Source organism: Cyanistes caeruleus, chromosome 3 (genome assembly GCF_971803275.1).
Source record: "Cyanistes caeruleus chromosome 3, bCyaCae1.hap1.1, whole genome shotgun sequence".
Lineage (NCBI taxonomy): Eukaryota > Metazoa > Chordata > Aves > Passeriformes > Paridae > Cyanistes > Cyanistes caeruleus.
In genome coordinates this window covers 105543836-105566240 of record NC_141703.1, presented here as the reverse complement: position 1 = coordinate 105566240, position 22405 = coordinate 105543836, and the positions used below count along the sequence as shown (strand labels likewise).

Genomic DNA, 22405 nt, shown 5'->3' with positions numbered 1-22405 from the left:
GCATATGGAGATTCTTTTTTGGGTCTGCTGTAGAGTGAAATTTATACTAACACAGGGAGCCTCATATGTACCCTGTGCAGTATTTAAGCCTTGCTTTAAGGATGACGTGTTCTCCAGTGCTCCAGTCCTGATAAATCCCCTGGCATTATTTATGTAGAAGGTTGACAGTTGCATGGGGTCTTGTCATCTGAGTTCCTTCTCAATTTATTTGTTAGTACCTCTGCAGAGTAAGGAATAAATGCTACAGGAAATGGCTCTCAGTTTGTTCATTGCAGAATAGTTAACATTAAATTAGAATCTGCAGCATTCTATTCTGATTCTTTTGTGATTGCTCAGAAATAAATACCCATTTTTGCTTGTCAAAATTGTAACTTCTAATGGAAGGAGTTTCTGGTGCGAAGTTTTTGCAGGCTAATACATTTATCCATATTCATGGGGGAACATAGAGAGCTGTAATTACTTTCCTAGCCCAATGAGTGCCTGACTGTTTCAAATGTTTATTCTTCTCTTCTCCCATTCAGCTGGGTGACACTGGCCGGTACACCTGCATTGCTTCAACCCCGAGCGGCGAAGCGACGTGGAGCGCATTCATAGAGGTCCAAGGTAAATCCATTAGAGCCCTCTGTGTGGAGAAAATACATGAAGGAAAACCAGAAATTGAAATGCAGAAGATACCTGACTCTGACATAATTTGCCAGTGCAGATATGAGCAGCATTTCGCTTACAGCTGCTTCCTGTCCATACTCAGCATTTCTCTCTCCTTTTGTCAGAGTTTGGAGTCCCGGTGCAGCCACCAAGACCCACTGACCCAAACTTGATTCCTAGTGCTCCATCAAAGCCTGAGGTTACAGATGTCAGCAGAAATACAGTAACGTTGTCATGGCAACCCAATTTGAATTCAGGTGCAACGCCAACTTCTTACATAATTGAGGCCTTCAGGTATGTGAGTCTCACGTGATCTTGCTGTCTGTATGTTTACATGTAATGTGTTGCTAAAGAACCACTAACCTGCTGTTGTGTGGTTTATCCTTAGCCATGCATCAGGGAGCAGCTGGCAAACTGTAGCTGAAAATGTGAAAACTGAGAGTTTTGCAGTGAAAGGGCTAAAACCAAATGCAATTTATCTCTTCCTTGTGAGAGCAGCTAATGCATATGGGCTGAGTGACCCAAGCCAAATATCTGATCCAGTGAAAACTCAAGGTAAGTTTTTGATACTGAACATTTTGGATGTCCACAGCAGCTGTCACAAGTTGACTAAGCAATACCAGATGCAGGAATTCTGGTAGCTTTGTACTGCCTACCTATCCTGGCTATAATATCTACTACAGTAAAATAGCGTTTAAACTCACATTTCTCTGTAACACAGACTCTGACAGCTTGTTGCATTGCCTAAGGGAACCCAATCTCTTATCCAAAGGTAGTTAAAACTTGCAGAATAGCTCTTGCTAGCAACCAAGTAATCCCTGTTTTTTTTGAGTTCCCACACAAATCCTCAAATTCCATGGAAATGTTATTACTATGTCCAGTGAATCAAATGAAGCTTAAGACTGAGACAGGGAGAGAAACAGCATGTAATCTAAGTTGATTTCTGCTGCAATAAGAAAAAGTTGAAAATTTGAAGGAATTTGGCATCACAAACCAGTAAAGAAGTTTTGGCAGTATGTTACAAGTGTTTCCACAGTACAAGTGTTGGAAGCAAAACAGGGTAGAAAGCAGTGCTTACATACAGCCAAGTGAAAGAAAAGTCTGGGTAGAAGTGAATGAAGGAGTCATCCACTGACTCCAGCTGTGACTGAAGTCCAGCTATGTAAAATTAAAACTATCTTTGTGTTCACTGTAGCAAATAAATGACACTTAGGATGATGTGCAGGGAATAATGCATTACAGCTCTGACACCTGCATTTGTCCAGTAGAAAAGCTTAGATTCTTAAGAAGGGAAAACTGGACACACTCTTTCCAAGAAAAGGTGATAGAGAGTGTATTTTTTTTGTTTGTTTTTCTGATCTTCCTACTTACTGGAGAAATTGGCCTACTGGCTTATTAAGAGTGTCTTTGTTGTATGTTTGTTTCTTTGTTTGTGTAAGTGAGTACATGTTAGTTTTTGAAAGGAAGTTCTCTAAAGGAAACAAAATGTTTTTCTTTGGTGACTTCTCATGTTTTCTGTAGTTGGTCTGAAAGCAAATCTTTCTCATCTCCCCTGGGGTGTGACCAGTTTCACATTGCTGTCTTTTGGTATCATTCATTTCTCCTGATGGGTGACAATTTCAGCAGATTTGTATGGCCAGCAGAGTCACAGCCCCATGGAAAATCAGGATTGCACAGGTTCCCAAGTCTGTTAGCAAGGAGAGATTTAATAACCTTTTAGTGATTCCTGATTTCTGGGAATAGAGCTGCACAAGCTTGTTTTTCATGTAATGTAGTTTCATTTCTGGAGAAGAGGTATTGTGTCTGTCCCAAACTAACTGATTATTGACCTGATTCTGAAAAAGAGCAAATGTTCTGTTCACTCAACTGAGTGCTTTATAATGACATGGAAAAGCTTCACTGTTCCCTGGGCACCTAGTAGAGCTGAAAACCCAGGAGCCACACAATACCTCAGTGAAAGCAACAACTAACACATAAAATCTTCTCCAATTTTAAGAAATGTAATCAGGTGTCAAGTCCTTTAGAGCAGTTCTGCTCTTCTTCCAATACCATTTAATTTTTAAGTTGTGGACTAGCTAAGCAAGTCCAAAAATTTCCAGTTGGCTTTTGTCTAAGGGTGGTATAATCTGGTCCTAACTGCTTGTTCAGTGCACAAACTGAGATGAAGGTAGGTTACTACCTTCAGTGCCTTCTTCCCTTCAGTACCACCTTCCTAGTACCTTCATCTTTGTACTTTGCAAACATTAACAACCACATTCTTGGGTGTTTTCACTGACAGTCCCCATCTTGGAAGCTTGGAGCCGAAACAAGAAAGCACACACATCATTTTATAGCACAGATGTGCAAATGGCTGAGCCTGTGAATAGTTTGATCCATATTGTGGATGACTCATCTCTTGACTAGCCAAGCTAGAGCTAATTATTCCACTGGCTTTCCTGTTACATCCTGAGCAGGGTGATATTTGGGCAATGATCCCGAACAGAAGCTTTTATCTTTAATGCTTTCAAACTTTGGGAGGAGGGAAATACTGTGATAATGGATTGTTTGCAGAACATACTTTATGGCTGTAGTATGACATAGCAGTGACTCAGTAGAGGAATCCATTGACTTTTTTGGTTTTGTTATTATCAATGTTGATTGCTAAGAATCCATATTTGTCACTCACTGGCTACACATAAACCTCACTAGTAACCACTGCAAGTACTTTTCATGAATTTCCAGTCAGCATTTTAGCCATAGTCAACACAGTATTTGTTTAAAATGAGATGATCAAGGAGTGAGATGTGAACCTAGAACAGAAACTGTTACTCTGTTTTTCCATAGTACATGTTTTAGATACCCTCTTAGTGATTACCCTGTAAATTTTACACATCTGACAGTTATTCCATTTCAGTTAAATGTGCTTTCCAAGGGCTCAATATACCCAAACTTTTTCATTGTACTATTACATGTTTTGGGAGGATTTTGTCCCTTCATGCATATGAATAAATTCTTCCAGCTATAGGATAGACCAAATATCAGGTGATCCAGACAGCCCTCAGCTGGGCTCTGCCTCCCATTTACAGAAGCCTCTTGCCATTAGAGAAGTTGCAGCCATAGGAGTAATTTATCTTTTCTCTGGTTGTTAACATTATTTTGTGGTAACACCAAGTAAGTTTGTCATTAAGTTATCTTAAGATACAGCTTCTGCTTTTGCTGTTCTTTATAGGTTGCCTGGTCTCTTGGAATTTGCAGTGGGAAACAGAATTTTTTCTCTTTCCAGCAGGGAAGAGTAAAGAGAGGCTGCTGTAGCCATTTACCAAAGCTGTCTATGAGTGTGGTGTGTCTTTTTGTGCAGCATTACCCTCGCGTTTCTGTGAAAGGAAGTGCAGTGTCTTGAGTTGGTACTACCTAAACGTTGGTGATTTACTCAAGAAAATGCTTCATGTGGCTTTTTCTTACATGGTTAGGAAGTACTGAGGGTCAACTTCATTAGTGATAGCATCATGTACTTTTTGACGCGCTCATTTGTATTTACATGTACTTATCTCAACAATCATGTGTACTTGTGAGAATGGAATCTTAAATTATTGCAGATGTTCCGCCAACAAGTCAAGGTGTGGATCACAAGCAGGTCCAGAGAGAGCTGGGTGACGTGGTGCTACATCTGCACAACCCTACTATCCTTTCTTCCTCCTCAATCGAAGTTCATTGGACTGTGAGTACAAATCTGTTCCCTGCTGGTGCTTACATGTACTGCTGAGATGTCCTGCCTCAACTGCAGTGGGGTCACACTTTAAGAAGCTGAGTAGTTTGTATGCTTGCAAATGTTTTTCTCTAGGAAGAATGCTGCTTGTGCTCTGCTTTTCTACTTCATTAAATTTTATCCATTTTCTCCATCTTTGTTTCCATAGAGAGTACTGTTTACAATAGGATGAGGGTTTCAGAGTCCTCTGGAAGCTAAAGGACTGATCAAAGCCTTCCTAAGTCATACCATTTGAAGCCTTTGCACTGCTTTCAGTGGGATGTGTATCAGTCCCTTAATGAGATAACATGAGTAATTCCCTGTCAGTCACCTGTAGAGAGAAATACTGCACAGTTCTATTTGAAAATGTTACTCCCATGCTACAGACATGCTGACAAAAACACCCAAATCAGATAGCCTCACCTGAACCCATCCTTTCCTGTGGTGAGCTGAGCACACGTGGTGCAAGGAAAGGAGGTAAAAAAGTCATCATATTGCATCATATTGATGCTGTTCTGGCAGCAAGCAGGAAAGCAGGGAGTTGGCCGTGTGGAGGACATAGCAGAGGAACTGAGAGAGTGAGGAATGGAACTGAAAGATCAGTTTTAAAATGGAATGCAGAATTAAGAAAAAGTTGGGGATATAATTATATAAATATATAATAAAACTGTAAGGTGTAACTGAAAAACTGAAATAAAACTGTAAGGTGTTTTATTGAGGTCTTTGTAGGACTTCCATCTGAACATTCCAGTATATTGGCAGGGGTAGTGTGGGACAGCATGGGCTGTAGCTCCTGCCATGCCATAGCAGAATATTTTGAACAGGAGCAAAAGGCATTTTGACTTTGTAGAAGAGCCATAGCCCAAAGGAGTCCTGATCTACACACAGGGCTCCTCGATGCTGCAATAATATCTGCTGCGTTGCACAGTAATTACACTCTCACCTCCAGTACAGCCACCTGCAGCAGCCAATCTCCTGTTTTAACTAATACATTAAAACATCTTTGAGGTTCCTAGCAAATTTTGTTTGACCTTTACTTACAGAACAACCTTTTCCAGACAGGCAGCTTTTGTCAGTCTCCTGGGTGGCCTGTGGCTTCTCTGCAATTTCAAAAATAAGCATTACCTCAGTTTCAGCTAACACATGCATTCTTTATGTGATTATTAAAAATGAAATGTGTTGCTCTTTGGATTGAAATTGCAAACACATAGTTTTATTATGTCATTGTATGAGATTTTTGAAAACAGGAAAATCTCATGCACTTTAAAAATTTTATTGTGGTTGTTTCTGGACTTCCTTATTCATCAGAAATTGAAACCAGTAGTTGAAAAGATAGTGAATGCTCCACGACATTTATATAAGGTATCTTTCTGTTTCAGCTATAGCCAAACAGATTGGATCTGCCCTTGATTACAGTCAGATCTCTTTCTCCATAGATTTGGTATAAAATTGCCTTCGTTTGAAAAGCACTCACTTTTCACTTGAAAACTCACACTTGAAAATCAGCTTGATTTGCTTTTCAAGTCTCATCCCTGTTACCATACTGAGTTTTATGTTCCCTCTTGGAACCACCACTGAGTGGGTGGACATGGGGGAAGTCTTTGGAGAGATCTGCCCTCTGACAGAGCCCAGACACAGCAGTGGAGACAGTGCCAGCTGGCCACCCTCTCAGTATGCTTTCTCCAAAAAGAAGCAGGCAGGAAGCGGTGCTCATTTCACAGATTTTGGGAAGTTCCCACACCTTGGGAGAGTTGACAGGCTCTCTCTTTGATCTCCATATTCATCACCCTGAGCCATGGCACTGTAAATCTCCCTTTCCCCATGTGCCCAGCCCTGCTCTGCAGATTCAGGTGGGCAGCAGTCTGACCTGTGCCAAGCTCTTTTGCTCCACGGATGCAAAGACTGTTCATTTCATGGAGCTGGGGCATATTAAATGACTTCGTTATCCCCCCTTAATGCCTTCCTAAATCCAGGGAAACCAGCACAGTTCTACCAGCATCAAAGAGATTAATGCAGTTGTGAATCCAGTCTGTAATTTACTGTAATGCAAGGAGCTTTTATCTGCTTTGGCAGTGATGTTTACTCTGAATAACATGAGGGATAGTCCAGGGGCCATGCACGGTGTCATGGGCATCACCCCTGGTTCCTGTCTGGTTATGGATGTGTTCTGTGTTTTGCTGTCTTGCCAGGTGGACCAGCAATCCCAGTATATTCAAGGATATAAAATTCTGTACCGGCCTACACCAGCATCTTATGGAGAATCAGAGTGGTTAATCTTCGAAGTGAGGACTCCAACCAAAAACAGTGTTATCATTCCAGAGCTGAAGAAAGGTGTAAACTACGAAATCAAGGCCCGCCCCTTCTTTAATGAGTTTCAGGGAGCAGATAGTGAAGTGAAATTTGCAAAGACCCTGGAAGAAGGCAAGTAGGAGCTAGACTGTCTTCATCTTTCCTTTTTGAAGTAGCAGCCTGGCCAGCTTTCCTCTGATATGTTCATTATTTGATCTTGTTTGAAGTGCATGCTGTTTGAGAGCGGCAATCTGTGGCAGAGGAGACTGATCATTATGTGAATTGTTTGGTGACACAGAAGTAAATATTCTGAGCCAGGCATGAGAGACAGAGAGAGAGGGATGTGCAAAAATCCCCTCCAACACACAATGGGAAACGCGCTTTTTTATCTTCCCTGCAGTGTGTGCACTCCTCCCTGCTGAGTTCATGGGCTGGTCACAAGTGACTTCTGTCAGATTGAAGCACTTGCTAATCACTATCTTGAGTAGATAGCAGACACCACAGAAATCATCAAAGCAGTGTAGCTGGGGGAATGGAAACCATGGTTTTTAGAAGGCTTTTATATGTGGATCAATCAGCGAGACAAAATGGAAAGATGAATGAGGGCAACAGATAGAGCGGACTAAATTATGTATTTCCATCTCATACATGTGCTAAAGAGACAAGGTTCATAAAGCTCTTCCTTCTGTTGCTGCACAGGCATGATAAGTATGCAAGGTGGCCAGTTCCTCTGAATAGGGATTTTGGTGCTGCTGCTAGGATGTGCAGCCTTTCCCTTTCCATCTTCCTCCTCCTTTAGAAATGCTGTGTTGCTCCAGTTTATTGCTGCATGTTATCCAAAAGGTGTGCATAGCTGCATTCATCCTAAGCATTAGCTAAGCATACACTTTCTAGAAGGATTATTTCAAATTCAGGACATGAATAATTATTATAAATATGTTAATAATAACACATTCTGTCCAGATTTTAAAGAGTTTTGTATTACTCATTATTCTTTACACACTAGAGGAACTGAGATTTAGACTGGGGACTGTATAGGATCTTTTTTTTGAAACTGTTGATCCTGGGTGAGATGACTTGAGACCAGTGAGGAGCTCAGTGCCCAGAACTGTGACATGCCAGTAATGTGTATCTCAGAGTACAGTTTGGAGTGTTACTTTTCCTGGCCTGCACAGCAAAACTACAGCAGAACTCAGAGCCTGGTTGTTGGGTTATACATATTCCTTCTGTATCATTTTATCTTGTGGGCACAAACTGCACCCAGTGAAGGGTGGGACAGAAAAGATTGCATTTGTAGAGCCCAGAAACCATCTTCCACTTAAAGAAACTGGCTTGTGGGTGTGACAAACATAACATTCAATCCTTCTTTCCGAACAAACAGCTCCCAGCGCTCCACCTCAGAGCGTTTCAGTAACTAAGAACGACGGGAACGGGACAGCAATCGTGGTCACCTGGCAGCCACCCCCTGAGGACAACCAGAACGGGATGGTTCAGGAATATAAGGTACTGCTGGCATGGCTTGGTTCCCTGGCAGAGGGAGCGTGGCCAAGTAGCGAGGGAAGGGCTGTTCGTGGATGCTTGGCTCCATCTTCTGGTTACTCAGAAAAAATGAGAGAGAAAGTCACTGCTTTGAATCAAACTCCATATTTAGTGATTCTGCCTAGGTGGTGGAAGGCAATTAAAACAGCCTCCATAAATCAAAGCAAAGGGTCAACACTCTTAATTAAAACAGCTCCTGCCTTGCCTTCATTATGACTTGGGAAATGCACACACGAGGAGAGAGGGAATCATACCTGTTTGAGATCCACTTTGTGACTCTTAAGACACTGGCCAAGGTAGTAAATATAAACAGGCTTAATGCGTTGAAAAGCTCAGGGGTAATAATTAACAGTGTTAAGATCTGAGTAAATTATGCATAACTGGAAATGGAAAACTTTCAAGGAAAGAATGTGCTTCTATGATAATAAATCTATTAGTACGTAGAATTTTTTTCTTTTCTTCCAAACACAGTTCTCATTATGTTATTTAATTTTTAACAAATTAAAATTAAAAATATGTATTGTTCGTTATTAATTTATGAACACAGACTGTATTTCCAGTTTGAATTTTTCGGTGATAATTTATATAGCAAAGCAAATGAAGTTTATTTTTCCTAAGCAAGAGATGTTTCAAATGTAGATATAGTAAGCTTTGTAGCCATGAAAAGCAGGAACTTTGGTTTTAACCCCTTGCAAATACACAGTATTAAGAATGTCTTGGCTGTTTTTCAGGTTTACACACAGTGCTATAAACATATATTCCTACCCATCAAAACTCATTCTGATTTTTTTCTCCTCTCAGTAAAAATGGGAAAGGGAAGAGATTGCTAAGCTTCATGGTCAATTTAGAAAAATAAAATCCTTTTTCAGAACCTGGCCAACTGGTAAAAAAAATCTGTTTGTGGCCTAGTTTCACATATATATAATTGGAAAAAATACTTGTGAAGTTATTTCATTTAAAGACAAACCTTGAGCTGGAAAGATGGAATTATTTCCAACAAGAAACTGCATCAGAGGAATGTTGAGGTTGCAATGACACAATGATAAAAGTCAGGAAATTCACATTTCTGAGTGGATATAATCCCTACCCCACCTCCCAGGATTTTGAGGTCAGGCTACCAGCTGCTGGAGCAAGCACACTGTAGTGCTTATGTAGCAGTAGATGGCACACTGGCACATTTTGCATCTGTATTTGTTGCATTGATGCCATTATTTTCCTTTGTGCTTATCACCATGGACAGAAAACAGACATAAAAAAAAAATCTGTAAAAATATATATGCCATTTCTGCTTAATTTGCTAAATGTAATTACTGATTTTATCAAAAAAACCTAAAGAAATGCAGAACTGCTGAGTTTAGATTAAGAGCTAATAATAAGAAAAAAATTTAAATAGAAATCTTGAGAAATTTTCTCTTTTCTTCCCCTTTTGTTTTTCTATCTTCTTTTTTCTATCAGAAAATTGAAAAAAAAGGTATGCATATATGGGGCAGATCATTATTTTCTCAGCAACTCAGATCAAAAGCAAGAGTATACCTACTTTAATTAAAGGATAAAATAAATAGGAAGAAGGATACTATCTTAATTGAAGAATTGTCAGTAGAACACACAAAACCCTGGAAATTCAAATTCACAGCAGAAGTAATTTTCTCCTTCTCTAGCACAAAGTTAGAAATTCTCTTGTTCTACTAATTCTCTCTCTTCTCTTACGTGTCTGTTATAATATGAATTCATTCTTCTTTGATAACATTCTAAAAGTTCATTTTCACTTGCCTGTTTATGTCAGTCAAATGTTGGATGGTGAGTACTGAGCAACTTGATGTTTGACCTGACATTCTTGTTTGATGCACTTCTCCATGTACTTGAGCACCTAAGAACAAAACCTTTTTATTCTGAATTAGTAGTTCATGATTACAAGTACATAATAAGTGGGTTTCATTGTTTGTAACTGCACCATTTTACGGGGTAGCAGTAATAATTTCTGTGAAAATTACCTAAGTCAAAATGTAGATTTAAGTCCTTTGTTCCTCACTTACTCGAGTTCTTATTTATATGAGCATTTTCATGACCATCCTTTAGGATTCAAGAGCAGTACTAGTAACAGTTTTACTCCTAGCACTGATTGAAACAGTCTCTACGTAGTATCAGAATACAAAAAGGAGACTCTCTTCATGTGCTGTGACCTGCTCTGCAGCAGCACTTATGTATATCATGTGCTGGGATTCGATTTCAAAGGAACCTAAAATGCATTTCACATCCTCACAGTGTCCCACTAGCCTTGTTTCAGTCTGTGGCATCCAGAGAAGGAAAAAAGGTCTTTACAATGTCCTGAAGGTGAGATAAAATCTCCAGTGTCCAGGCAGGAAGGGCTGTACAGAAGGGGCTGTAGCAATTGTTCTACATGTGAAAGTCTATCCCACTCACCTGGCAACCTCCACAGCAGCAGAATTCCACTAGGGATTTAAAGCAGCTATCAGGGTACTAAATCTTTTAGGAGCTCCATATGTTGAAAGCAAAATCTTCCCTCCCAATTGTACAATCAGCCCAGGTTCTGATATGCTGCTGTTCTCAGCCGAGTTTGCTTCTTTACAGATAAGGTATTGAATTTAACTAATTTAACTTTCTGGATAAATGTTCTTTGTAAAGCAATACATTTGTGAAAAGAACACAAAAAGGACATAGGCGCAGCTTCATGATTTTTTTTAGCAGATGTAGATTAGCTGCTGCTTCACCTTGAATAGCAGTTGGGAGTTCAACCATCTTCCTAAAAGCATTTACCACATCAATGGTTCAGGCCTAAAGAGATAAAGATATCTCACCATAATGTTTCTCCCAGCCATTTAATGTCACTGATGTAATATATGAAGTTGTGAATTGAAGTAACTAAACCTGTATTTTGGTCTCAACCAAAAAATGAGATCTGATGTCACGCTGTTGTCTCAATTAGAAGACGGCATATCACTCAAAATTCACCCCTTGCTGCCATCTAAAAAAAAAGAAAAACCAAAACCTTTTGGATTCCATTATGACATCAGTTCCCTTATAAGATGTCATGTGATGAAAGACTTGCTTGTGAACTAGAGTGACACATAATTCCTGGAGTATTGCAAATTCATTTAACTGAATGCTCTTCCTTTGTTGTTTTTGTGAACAGTTCTTGGCTGTGGGGCTTCCCTCATTTTTTCTGTGCTTGTAGTTTCATTAGCACTTGTTGAACTCTAAATGAATTCTGATAAACTCATCAAATGGTAGTACTTGGAGCAGCTCTTTGGAACAAGAAGTATCTTTTCAGTATTCATAGAGGGCCTAGGACAGCAATCCAGCACTGCAGATGTTAGAACAGTGACAAAGTGTAAATTCCTTCATCCAGAAGAAAAGAATGCGTCAGCTTTCCTTCTTCTTACCCTTCAGGGTTGAATTTGGAACATTTACACGTGCCATGCATTTGCTTCCCTGCAGGTTTGGTGCCTTGGCAATGAAAGCCGATACCACATAAACAAGACGGTGGATGGAACCACCTTTTCCGTAGTCATCCCCTCCCTGGTTCCCGGCATCCGATACAGCGTGGAGGTGGCTGCAAGCACTGGGGCAGGACCTGGAGTGAAAAGCGATCCCCAGTTTATCCAGTTAGGTAAGCATCCTGGAAATCCTGCCTATTGGTTTGGGTGATTTCTGTTTGTTTGCTTTTTTGTCTTTTATGGCACCAGAAATTCTTTCAAGACAAGTGAAATAGATAGTGTCACTTGATCTCTGGAATAGCAGCATTTGGCATTTCTGGTTTTAAACTTGCCTTAGAACTGCATACTAAAGGTGGGATTAAAACAACATGGGAGGGTGGGGGGTGGTTTAATCTCCCAGTTCAGCAGGGCTTTTTAGTAGTTGACTTTTCAAAGTGAATTTTCACCCTTAAGACTAGTGTAATAAAACTTGTAGGGGAATATGAATCATTAGGTGTTGATCCATTTTAGGGATGTAATTTGTCTTGACCAGATTTTATCATTATAGAAGCAAAAAAAGAAACATCCTAAAATTAGGCACAATAAATATTAAGTATGTGTGAAAGCTGGTAAATAACCTGAGTACAGGAAAAAATATGTACACTAATGATTTACTATAATTTGACCTAATCCCATTTATACCAAGCATTGCTGTCATAAATGTTGACCAGGGACATTGCTCCTGGATGTTTTTTTGGGAAAAATGCATCTTTGCTGTTGGTTAGCTGAAGATTATTTAAAGTAGCTTTAAGTATAGTCATATGCTGCTTTATAGTATGCCTAGAGCAAAATACCTTATCATTACAGTATATAATTACAAAAGCAAGCTCAGCATGTTGCTTTGGACTTTATGTTCTGTCTGTCTCTGTATCATTAGAAGATCTACCTTTTTATTTCACTTGTATTTAAAAATCTATAATTAAGAGCATGTGAAAACAAGACAGAGCAACTAATATGGAAAATTACTTGTACATTTCCTTAGGTATTGAAAGGAAGGTCATCTTTAGCTTACTTAAATTAAACAGGTATATGATTCCAAACTACTTTGATGGAGATTTTACAATAAAATTGCATACAGCTTGTATAAGATTCCATTAATATGGAATTATTACAGGAAAACCCTGTATTTATTTGTCGGATTGTTCCTCCCTACAGCCAGCTGCCGTTCACAGCTTTCTACAGCCAGTCAAAATTAAGCTTATTCTATATGGCTTAGGTTTGAAAATTCTGCATTAGTGAGGATAACCTCAAATGTTCAAAGTCAAAGGCTCCATAACCACTTCTCTTTTTCCCTTTTGTCTGATGATAAGCAAATTCTTAAAGAAGGTGAACTTTATAATGGAACTTAATCACTTTGAGGTTTTGTTAAGTGGAAAAAGAAACATATGGGACCGTCAAGGTAAGGGTTTTGCCCACTTCTGGGTTCCAGGCCTCTATTGGCACTATGTTAGGAAACAAGAAGTGATACCACACCCTGAGAGGTGTTCAGATGTGCAAGTCTGGGAGAATACATATTTCCTCATGGCTGGAATTTGCTTTCACTGCTTGCCTCTGATTAAGTGGCATGCCCAAATCTAGACGTACTGTAAATCCCATAACTTGGTTGTTACATGGCAAAGATGTGGAGACAGGAGTCTTGTATAGATCCATGCCACAAGAAACAGAACGATGAAATATCTAGATGGTGCCAAAACCCTTTCAGCAACTGCAGGAGGCTGCTGAAAATGAGTGCTTAAATTTAAGAGGTAGCACTCTTTGGTAGCACATATCAACCTAAATCATCCAGGCAGAAGAATGGCTGCAGATTATTCAACTATGCCCTGTGATGCAAGTTCTTCTCCAGCCCCCTCAAGGAATTGGATTCCTAGTTCTTAGAAGTGCTCCCAGCATGGGGGTGGAACAGAGTTTTCTGGGTAGCTTTCTGAAGAAAGAAAATTAATTTGTTGATGTCATCAGTTGGCACTTCTCACCTGCAATAAATTACATTGTTACAGAGAGAGGGAGGGGAGGCCAGGGAGTGGGAGGAAAGAGGGCTAAGGATGCTCCTTGTAGGAGGTTTGAAACCCCGACGTGCTGTATATATGTGCTCTAAGAGCTGTGGGACCACTCCAAGCTACTGCATTTCTCACACTGCTCCAAACTATTCCCTCGGGAAATTTTTTCCCGATACCTGAATTGGTGTAATCCTTCATTTAAAAAAAAAAAAAAAGAGAAAAGAAAATAGGAATTCCGTGTGTGAAAGCAGAATATACTGTGTGATTCTGAGGTTCACTTTTGCAATAAGAACTTTTCATTAAAACCCAACATCTCTCTCCTTATAATGTGTTTTTCATACAAATACATGAGACTGGGCTGTGGCTGGCTCTGGGTCTGCTCTTGGAGCCCGTGTGCCGTGTGGGATGCTCCCAGGTTTGTGACTCTGGGACATGCCTGGGCAGAGTCTCAGCCAGGTGTGTGACAGGAGGAAGCTTCACCTTTTGGGGGCTGCCTTCCAGAACGAGAGGGGAGGACAGGAGACATTGGATTCCCTGGGAGCTGGGGCGTGCAATCGCAGTCCCACGCATCAGCTGAGCTGTGATAAATGACCTTGTGCACGCACTTAACCTGTTACAAAGACAGGTACAAATTGTAATCTCGAAGCTCTTTCATTTTCCACGTCCCTGCTGACATGAAGCAGCTCACTGAGCTGTGGTACCCCAGACTTCCCATGCCACCAGGGACAAGCCAACAAAATAACTTGCTTCTTATTCATAAAATCATGAGATCAACTGAAAAACTATGTGTCTCCTTAAAACACCCTGCGTGAAGCTTCTGAGCTTGCCTCTTGGCTTTTGAATGACCTTTTAAAGTTTTCTATGCAATTTCAAGGACTGAAAAAAAGTTTGCTTGTTTGTTGGTTTTAAAAGAAAAGATGATATTTTACATAAAGACTGCAAAAGCTTTGGGAAAAAAAATCGTGAGACCTAGCCACAGCTCACTATATTCTGCGTATAATAATGAGCCATAGAGAAACAAAGCCACAAAAGCTCAATCAAACCTTTCTTTTCTTGTCACAACATGTAACTTAAAGGCATTGTTTACAAAAATGCTCTCTGCAGAGAGATGAGAATTAGCAATTTTTGGCTGTTCTCTAGCCTAGCTTTTGTAGAGTGATGAGATACTACCTGTGCTAGCTTGGCAGTATTACCTATGCCTGTTGACAAATAAGTAGTGGCATTGGGACAGGTTGTGGCATACTTTGTTTCTGGTGCCAGCTCTGAGAAGCCCCCCAGCTGCAGTTAATGTTACTCTTCAGCACACAGTTTGTGTGAATATATGGTATGCAGTTATTTATTATGAAATGACTGCACAAATATTGTAAATGTTGAGTGTATTATTCAACCAATGGGTGTCTCAAGTGTACAAAACACAAGAAAGTCTCATTGAATGTTTATTATTCTAATTGCTTCATTTAGGGGATGTGATTTGTGAACTAGCTAGCATTCTTTCAGGATATTATTCTGTCAGCCCTTAAGGTACTTCAAGTGTGATAGTTGTAAGGGTTTTTTCGTTGATATTTTTGTTTGTTGCCTGCAAACAACTTAAAAGTAATCTATTTTTACCCCTCACAGTAAACCCTTTCAAATCAGTTTGGTTCTGTCACCTCAAGCTCTGTGTTGTAAGATTGAAGTGCACAACTGATATTTTATCAGTTTGGGAAACATACATCTAGAAAGCAGACAAAATAACATTATTCTTACTTCGGTAATATTTCACCAAATAATTTTCATATTGCATCATGCACATATATTTGAGAAAACACTCAAGCAATATGTTACAGGTTTCAGGTCTTTTGCATGTTCTAAATTGCTGGAATTATCAATGTGAACACCATTTAGATATTCCTACTTAGTGTTTGTATGTTTTGTACACTGAATTAGACACACATATGGAAAAGCACCATTCCATAGGTTGTACATGTAAAAGGCAAATCTAAGGTGCTTGCACACTTGTGAACCTGAAATTTCCTGTCTTTTTTGACTCTTTGGCATTCCAGTTATAAATGGGTATTAATCTTTTATTTGTCTTTTAGCAACTTAAATGTTAACTTTCAGATTATTATTACTTATACAAATAATTAACATTAGAGGATTAGAAGTTCTTCTCTATGTAAATTCTAATTAATTTCCATTGAAGTTTGAAACTTGGAGCTTCAAGACATTTAAATCAAGTGGCTTATGAGCAAAAGCCCTAGCAACATAATCGGTGATTAAAAAGCAAGTTCTTATCTTGGGGTAGAAGAAGGGATGAGTCACTGTGATAAAATGCTGGTTTCAGGGAGCTGTGGGATCAGCCTGCTCCAACATCTCTGAGGTGTTTCCAAGTACATGAAATGCTGCGGCTGCTGCTCTGGCAGTGGGATAAACTTTGCCATAGAATGTTTATATTCACTTATTGTTTTGGCACATCTCCCTGAAGAGTGCAAGCAGGAACAGGAATGTTCATTATGAACCATCTATATATCAGTCAAAGTTCTGGAAATTTCCTGGGACGAAGAAAAAGTAGATTTTTTAATTATTTTCTTTTTAGTTCAAGAGTTATTTCAAATAATCGAACTGATTATTCCAATGATCCAGCTGATCATTCAGGATCTCACGGGGCTATTAGGGAGAGGGAAGATGCCCTTCTCAAAAAAAGGCTTCCAAGATAACCTTCCTGGAAGTTTTTAGTGGTGAGGAGGTCAATAAATTTCATTCTCTTTATATATAGCTTACTTTCTATTTTTGAATCATAAGAAGAGTAGGATGTAGTTAAAAGCCTTTCCATCTCCTCTTATGTTGTTTTTCAGACTGTATGTGAACACAGCTGTATTTTTCTCTTTCCCATGTGTATAGATATATACCAGTTTATATAATGGCTCTAACAGTCCACCCATATTCAATGTGCCAGAAGCCTAATTTCTTAAATTTCTTTAAATTCTTACACCTACAATGGCAAGTAAAATCATAGCATGAAATTAATGTTAATTAAAATTAAAATAATAAACAGTCAAAGCTTCTTCAGGATTTTATAGTATTCAGAAACATGTTGACTGAGCAATACAAACTGTTTCTGTATAAAAGTACTGTCTTTCTGTATGACTGAGTTGTTGACATGTTTAGAAAAGATTCTTATTTGGTTTTTGAATTCGTGATTATTTTTTCCTCCTGGATTTATTGTTTTAAAATATATATTTTAAGGATGAGACAAAAAATACTTAACCTTCTCATTTATTCAGGACCACAGGCTCTCCATAAATGTTTTATTCTATTCCATTGAGTTGTATAAGGGACTGTAGCTATTTAAAAACACAAAAATTACTCATTTTGAAAAGAAGACTGATGATGCAAGTTTTCATATCTTAATATGGCCTCAGCTGCAGAGAAACAAAAGATGAGATGACAGCTCTAATTCATTGGTCACAGTATACTTTATAATTTAAGCCCATCTGGCCACTTGTGTGGAACTTCACTTGGCTGTCTCCATTCAGTCTGAAGCAACCCATCTTAACCTTGCACAAATAGGCGTGAAATCCATAAACCCATCAGACACAAAGAGTGTATTAGTAAGAAAAGAATGAGTCTGCCTGCTGAACTTTCAGGCTAGGCAGTGCACTTAGGCTCACAGAAGATAAAGAGAGCTGAAATATGAAATAAAATTTCCAATAAGGTAGCAGTCAAAGATGGGGGGGATGTTTCTCAGCAAAATAGATATTTGACTTCAAGGTCACAAAAACTGGAATCTGGAATCCTTCGCTGGAAGAAGCTGTTATTAATTTAACCTTTTCTATTCCAAAAGGTATCCTTTTCTAGAGGAAATAATTAGTTGTGATTACATCTCTTGTTTGTACTGCAGTTTCTTATATTTTATGTAGGCTTATTTTGGCATAATGCAAGATGTCATCATAAAAAAAAAATCAGTTCACTGCTTAATTCATAGGGAAAAGATACTGGTTTTAAGCAAATAAGTTTTAATTTCTTACATAGTTCATATTAATAGAATTAATGACAGCACCTAGAATTAGTAACAGTACCTTTCTCTTGTTCTGGATATGGTGTCACTACCAATAGTATAAAGCAGCTATTTCTTGGATTTGTACAGGAGTAAAAGTGGGTATTTCAAAGACCAAGCTGTGGAATGTGTAAAGCAATATCCTCTCTGAGTAAAGGCATTGAATTCTTGCCCTCTGTCTGTGCACTAATGAAATTTCCAGTGAGCACTCACTGTGGTGGTAAAGCGTCAGGAAGGCAGTATTCTGGCTTTGAGTTGCTTCACTTCAGTCAGGAAGCTTGGTCACTAACTGGGTCTTCCTACTGCTGTTCCTAGAAGGTTCCTGCAGAAGTTCAGTACAGAAAGAGCAGAAAAGACCAATTCTTAAAGCTGCTGTCTCTATAAAAAAAAAAAAATAAAATAAAATAAAATTAATAGCCTGTGGAAAAACCCATGGGTTTTTTTATGTGGGTTATTCAAGGCTAAACTGGTTTGGAAAAGCACTACTTGTTCATTACTGATGAAACTCCTTAGCTGGTTTTAGCAATTCATGAGTCGTTCTTTAGTTATCCTTTAGTTTTTCATCCGTATTTAAGGGGTCAGGATTGGTTATTTTGTAGTTTTACTTTTCTACATCCTTTTAAATATTCAGTCTTTTTTTAATTGAGGTCAAAGTGAGAGACTGAGAGACTGCAAGCGGTACATTAGACTGTGTAATACAAGATTTAAGTAATCTGTCAAGAACTGCTAGATTAAAATATCTCCCTCAATACCAACCTCATGTGAATGTAGTTTAAATTTGTAACTGTGATTGTCAGTTCTGAGAGTGAATGTTTGGGGAGTTGACTTGTACCCATTCATGTTGTTACTCATGTTTTACTAGAGCTTTTTTTGACTTGGTATGTTTGTTGCTGATTTTCTGAATCATTTTCCGAAGCTGATGTTGCATTTTTAAAATTAAAGAAAAATAAAAAAATAGCAGTCCACAGGTTTGTAATTTAGGAGACTTTGTATACCTGGTAGCCTGATCTTAGCAGCTTTTGTAAGCAAACAAAAGTCAATGATACTGGCAGTACTGTTTTGTACAGAAAATAAACCACTTCTGTCTAGAGCTGTAAAAGTTAGATTTTGAAGAGCAGTCTTAAGGATTTTACCTTGAGAAACAGGACTGCAATTATATCAGCTCTTTTCATGCTGCCTTTTACAGCTGTTCATTCAAATTAATTGGCTATTACGGGTGTCTCTGTTTCAGATTCTCATGGAAACCCTGTGTCTTCAGAAGATCAAGTCAGTTTAGCCCAGCAGATTTCTGATGTAGTAAAGCAGCCTGCCTTTATTGCTGGAATTGGTGCAGCCTGTTGGATTATCCTCATGGTCTTCAGCATCTGGTTGTATCGCCACAGGAAGAAGAGGAATGGACTCACGAGTACTTACGCTGGTATCAGAAAAGGTGCCCTATTATCTGTTTCAGTCTGCTGGCTGCTGAATGCCTGTTTGCTGCCTATTTGTTTTGTCATCAGTCTCTTGTTCTTCTGCTCAAATAAGGAATTATCAGCTTACTTGAGTACTTTTCATGAAGTGTGGGTCGGGAACCAGCGCAGAGAGTGGCAATATTTACATAATGTGCATAAAGTCTGGCTTTAAAGCATAAATCTTGAGCTGAGCACCAGGAGTAGCTTTTTATAAAGATATTTTTACAAAGGAGAAGTGTTTAAGGCCAGGAGCTTCCAATATGCCCTTGCTGTCTGACACTGTATCACGTGAAGAGGAGCTGTCTGAAGTGGATGGCAGCTCCTTGTCCCCCCGTTGAGTGCTTTGCTGGGAGCTCTAACAGTGGTGAGCACTGCAGTAACACTTTGGGTGTGGGTACTCAAATTTCTTCTCTTCTGGGGGAAGCGTGGCTGTTCGCAAAAGCACAAGGGTCAGTCTGCTTTCCAAGACTCTTTTCATAAATGCTGTTGTGACACACTTGGCTGGGACTGAGTTCTGGGGGCATCCTACATCTGTGTTTAATTAGAATGGCAGTAACTTAAAGCACTCTTCATTTTCATGTTATTTCATGTTATTGGTACTTCTTATATATCACACTGTCAGTGGTCAAACAGTGCTTTGCAGTATACTCTTAAACAAAACTAGAACCTCTACCTGGAAGATCTTCTGGAATAAAAACTTGACTCCTCCACCTCAAATAATTTCCAGGTTAAGCCTGGAAATTAAAGCTGAATTCAATGAGCTACAGTTCATTACATCTCAAAGCAGTAGCTCATAGGCGCTTGTAGAGTGAGAACCATACATTTTGGAACAAATGGGAAAATGGGATATCCTGCTTTTGAAGAACTGGAGGAATTATAGTTGACATTTAGCAATCAGAAGACAGGCCTAGATTTAAAAGGTGGATGCATCTTCATGTATGAAAGATGTCATGACATTACGTTCTTTAGTCCCTGAAAATGAATGTGTTATGGGCAGGACAGATCAAACACAAATGGTTTTAAGCAGCAGCAATACATTGCTGTGTAAAAGATGCAATGCTAAAAATAGCAAATGAGTGAGTGGAAATGTGGAAATACATCTGGAGTGTTGCAGAGTTGAGGTGTCCTCCGTGCTATTAAAGTACCAGTGCTCACTGTGGGCTCCAGGCCCGGTGGTCGTAGTGGAGTTGCAGCCAAGGAAAAAGGGAAGGAGCTGCACCCTTGATTGTGTTCTGCTGGGATTTCTTAGGCAGGACAGCCCCTCAGTAGTGCTGCACTGGCCTGCGCTGTTTTGTTTTACTAATAGCATGCTGCCACATTGCCTTTCTACAGCTCTATCACACTAACATCACTGTGCTTTCACCAGTACCTATGATTAAGCAAAAGGCATACAATTTGTCCTTAAAATGGTTACTTCAGTGACATCAGCTATTGTTCAAAACAGCTGTGTTTTTCAATATCGTTAAAAATATCTTTTGTGTAGTTTGGGGGGAGTTTAAATGAAAGTGTACAGCAAAGTAGGGTATGTATCTCTGGTATCAAGTATTCTTCAGAGACAAAACCTATCTTTAGTGAAATATGAATTGCAAAGTAGTTTGCCACTCTGCAGTTCATCAAGTCATCACCGCAAGCCCAAACTTTCTTCAGTCTTGCATTTATTTATTTTTATATTTAGCTTCAGGCCTGTCATCTGTTAAAATACTTCACTACTCCCACACATACATACTGTACTAGCAGTTTTACACACTCAGAAGAGTTTATTAATAGAAGCTCTAAGAATTAAGTCATTCTTTCATGTGGTAGCAATAATATTTCTTTCAGTTCCTTAAGAAACTAAACTAGGTTTAGTACTTAGCTCACGGAAGAGTAACAAGACAATAGCTTGAGATTATTTTTCATGTCCTTGTGATTGCAAATTAATTTTGAGATTCTTGATTCTCTTTGGAATAGCTCAGGTTTAAATGCCCACTGTATTTTAATGAACGCTTGTTACTATGGTTCTACATTTTGTATCTAAATTAAACTTGACTCTGTAAAAACGCCTAGCTCAAAGCAAATACAATGGTATTCCTGAGATAAAGAGCTTTACTGCAAATGCAACCTGAAATGGGCAAATGCTCCACTTTTTTTATTATTTTCTTAGTGTCATGGAAATAAATTAGCTTGGTAAAAAGGAGGGCAAATGTACAGCATATCCTAAGTTACAACAACAATGCACGCTGCACTCCCTACAAACTTTAGAGTTCTTAAAAAAATAAGATTAAGTTGTTTTCTTAGCCAGAACATTTTCTTTCCATTCTGGGTTTGCTCATCACCTTCTGTTTCCAGGCTGTTTCAGTGAATATTTGATTGTTTCTCTTACCTCTTGCTGTCATCAGATCAGAAAGGGCAATGTAAGCCTTGTTCTGCCATCAGTGAGAGGAAAACGATACTGTCTTGTCAACAGGAGGGGGAGCATGTGCTAATAGGAAGAGCAGATGCCGGTGCTCTGTATTTGGATTAGAGACCCTATTGATCCAAAGAGGATTTATAGTAGCTGTGAGAGAGAAGATTGTCAAGCACTGTCATTGTTCTGTTGTTAACCTTTCCCTCTTAAAGCCAAGGGTTGGAAGGTAGAAAGGTGTTATATCTAGGGAGATTTTTTTTTTTTTTGTGATTATTTAAGAGGGAAAGATAATAACTCTGTTTAACAGTCTTATCTCTGAAAACAAAAATTAATTGCTGCAGTAGAATTTAGTGTCTTTATTAGAATGAGAGTTGGTGCCATTCATGATTCAGAGACAGTAAAACAGCAGTTCTCTTTGTTCTTTTTTATGATTATTATTTCCTTACTGAATACTTAAGTGTGCCTATTAGTTCAGTGTAATGAGCATTTACTTAGTGAACTGAAGATAAGATTCAATAGGACCTTGATAAGGCTTTGTTAAGGAATTTGTCATTCTGCATTCTAGAATGATTAACAGTGTGGGGGTTTTGTTTGTGCTAGGATTTTCTGAAAAAAAACCTTAAAATACCAAACTGAGAAGGATTTGAACGGATAAAGCACAGTCTCTTGCCCTCAGGAGCACAATAGAATATCAAGCTTTTTTGCTTTTTTTTTTGCCTTTTTTTTTTTTTCTTTCCAGAATAGTACCAGCAGAGACAATCTGAATTGTAATTTTAGTTTTATTTTTATATCAATGTGACTGAACTAGTGGGTTAGTTATATTTATTTGTTTTATGTTCAGCTGTCT

The 22405-nt window shown here is 38.8% G+C and overlaps 1 protein-coding gene across 22 annotated transcripts in view; it reads left to right on the top strand.

The window, feature by feature from the left end:
- ROBO1 (roundabout guidance receptor 1) overlaps window positions 1-22405 on the top strand; it is a 686064-nt gene that overhangs the window by 630723 nt on the left and 32936 nt on the right. For all 22 annotated transcript variants that reach the window (XM_086883538.1, XM_086883540.1, XM_086883541.1 and 19 more), the window contains 8 exons: window positions 522-603; window positions 771-939; window positions 1034-1200; window positions 4221-4342; window positions 6559-6790; window positions 8040-8161; window positions 11654-11825; window positions 18953-19150. In XM_086883538.1, the coding sequence (XP_086739664.1) occupies window positions 522-603; window positions 771-939; window positions 1034-1200; window positions 4221-4342; window positions 6559-6790; window positions 8040-8161; window positions 11654-11825; window positions 18953-19150 (1264 nt within the window). The remainder of the gene's footprint in view (window positions 1-521; window positions 604-770; window positions 940-1033; window positions 1201-4220; window positions 4343-6558; window positions 6791-8039; window positions 8162-11653; window positions 11826-18952; window positions 19151-22405) is intronic.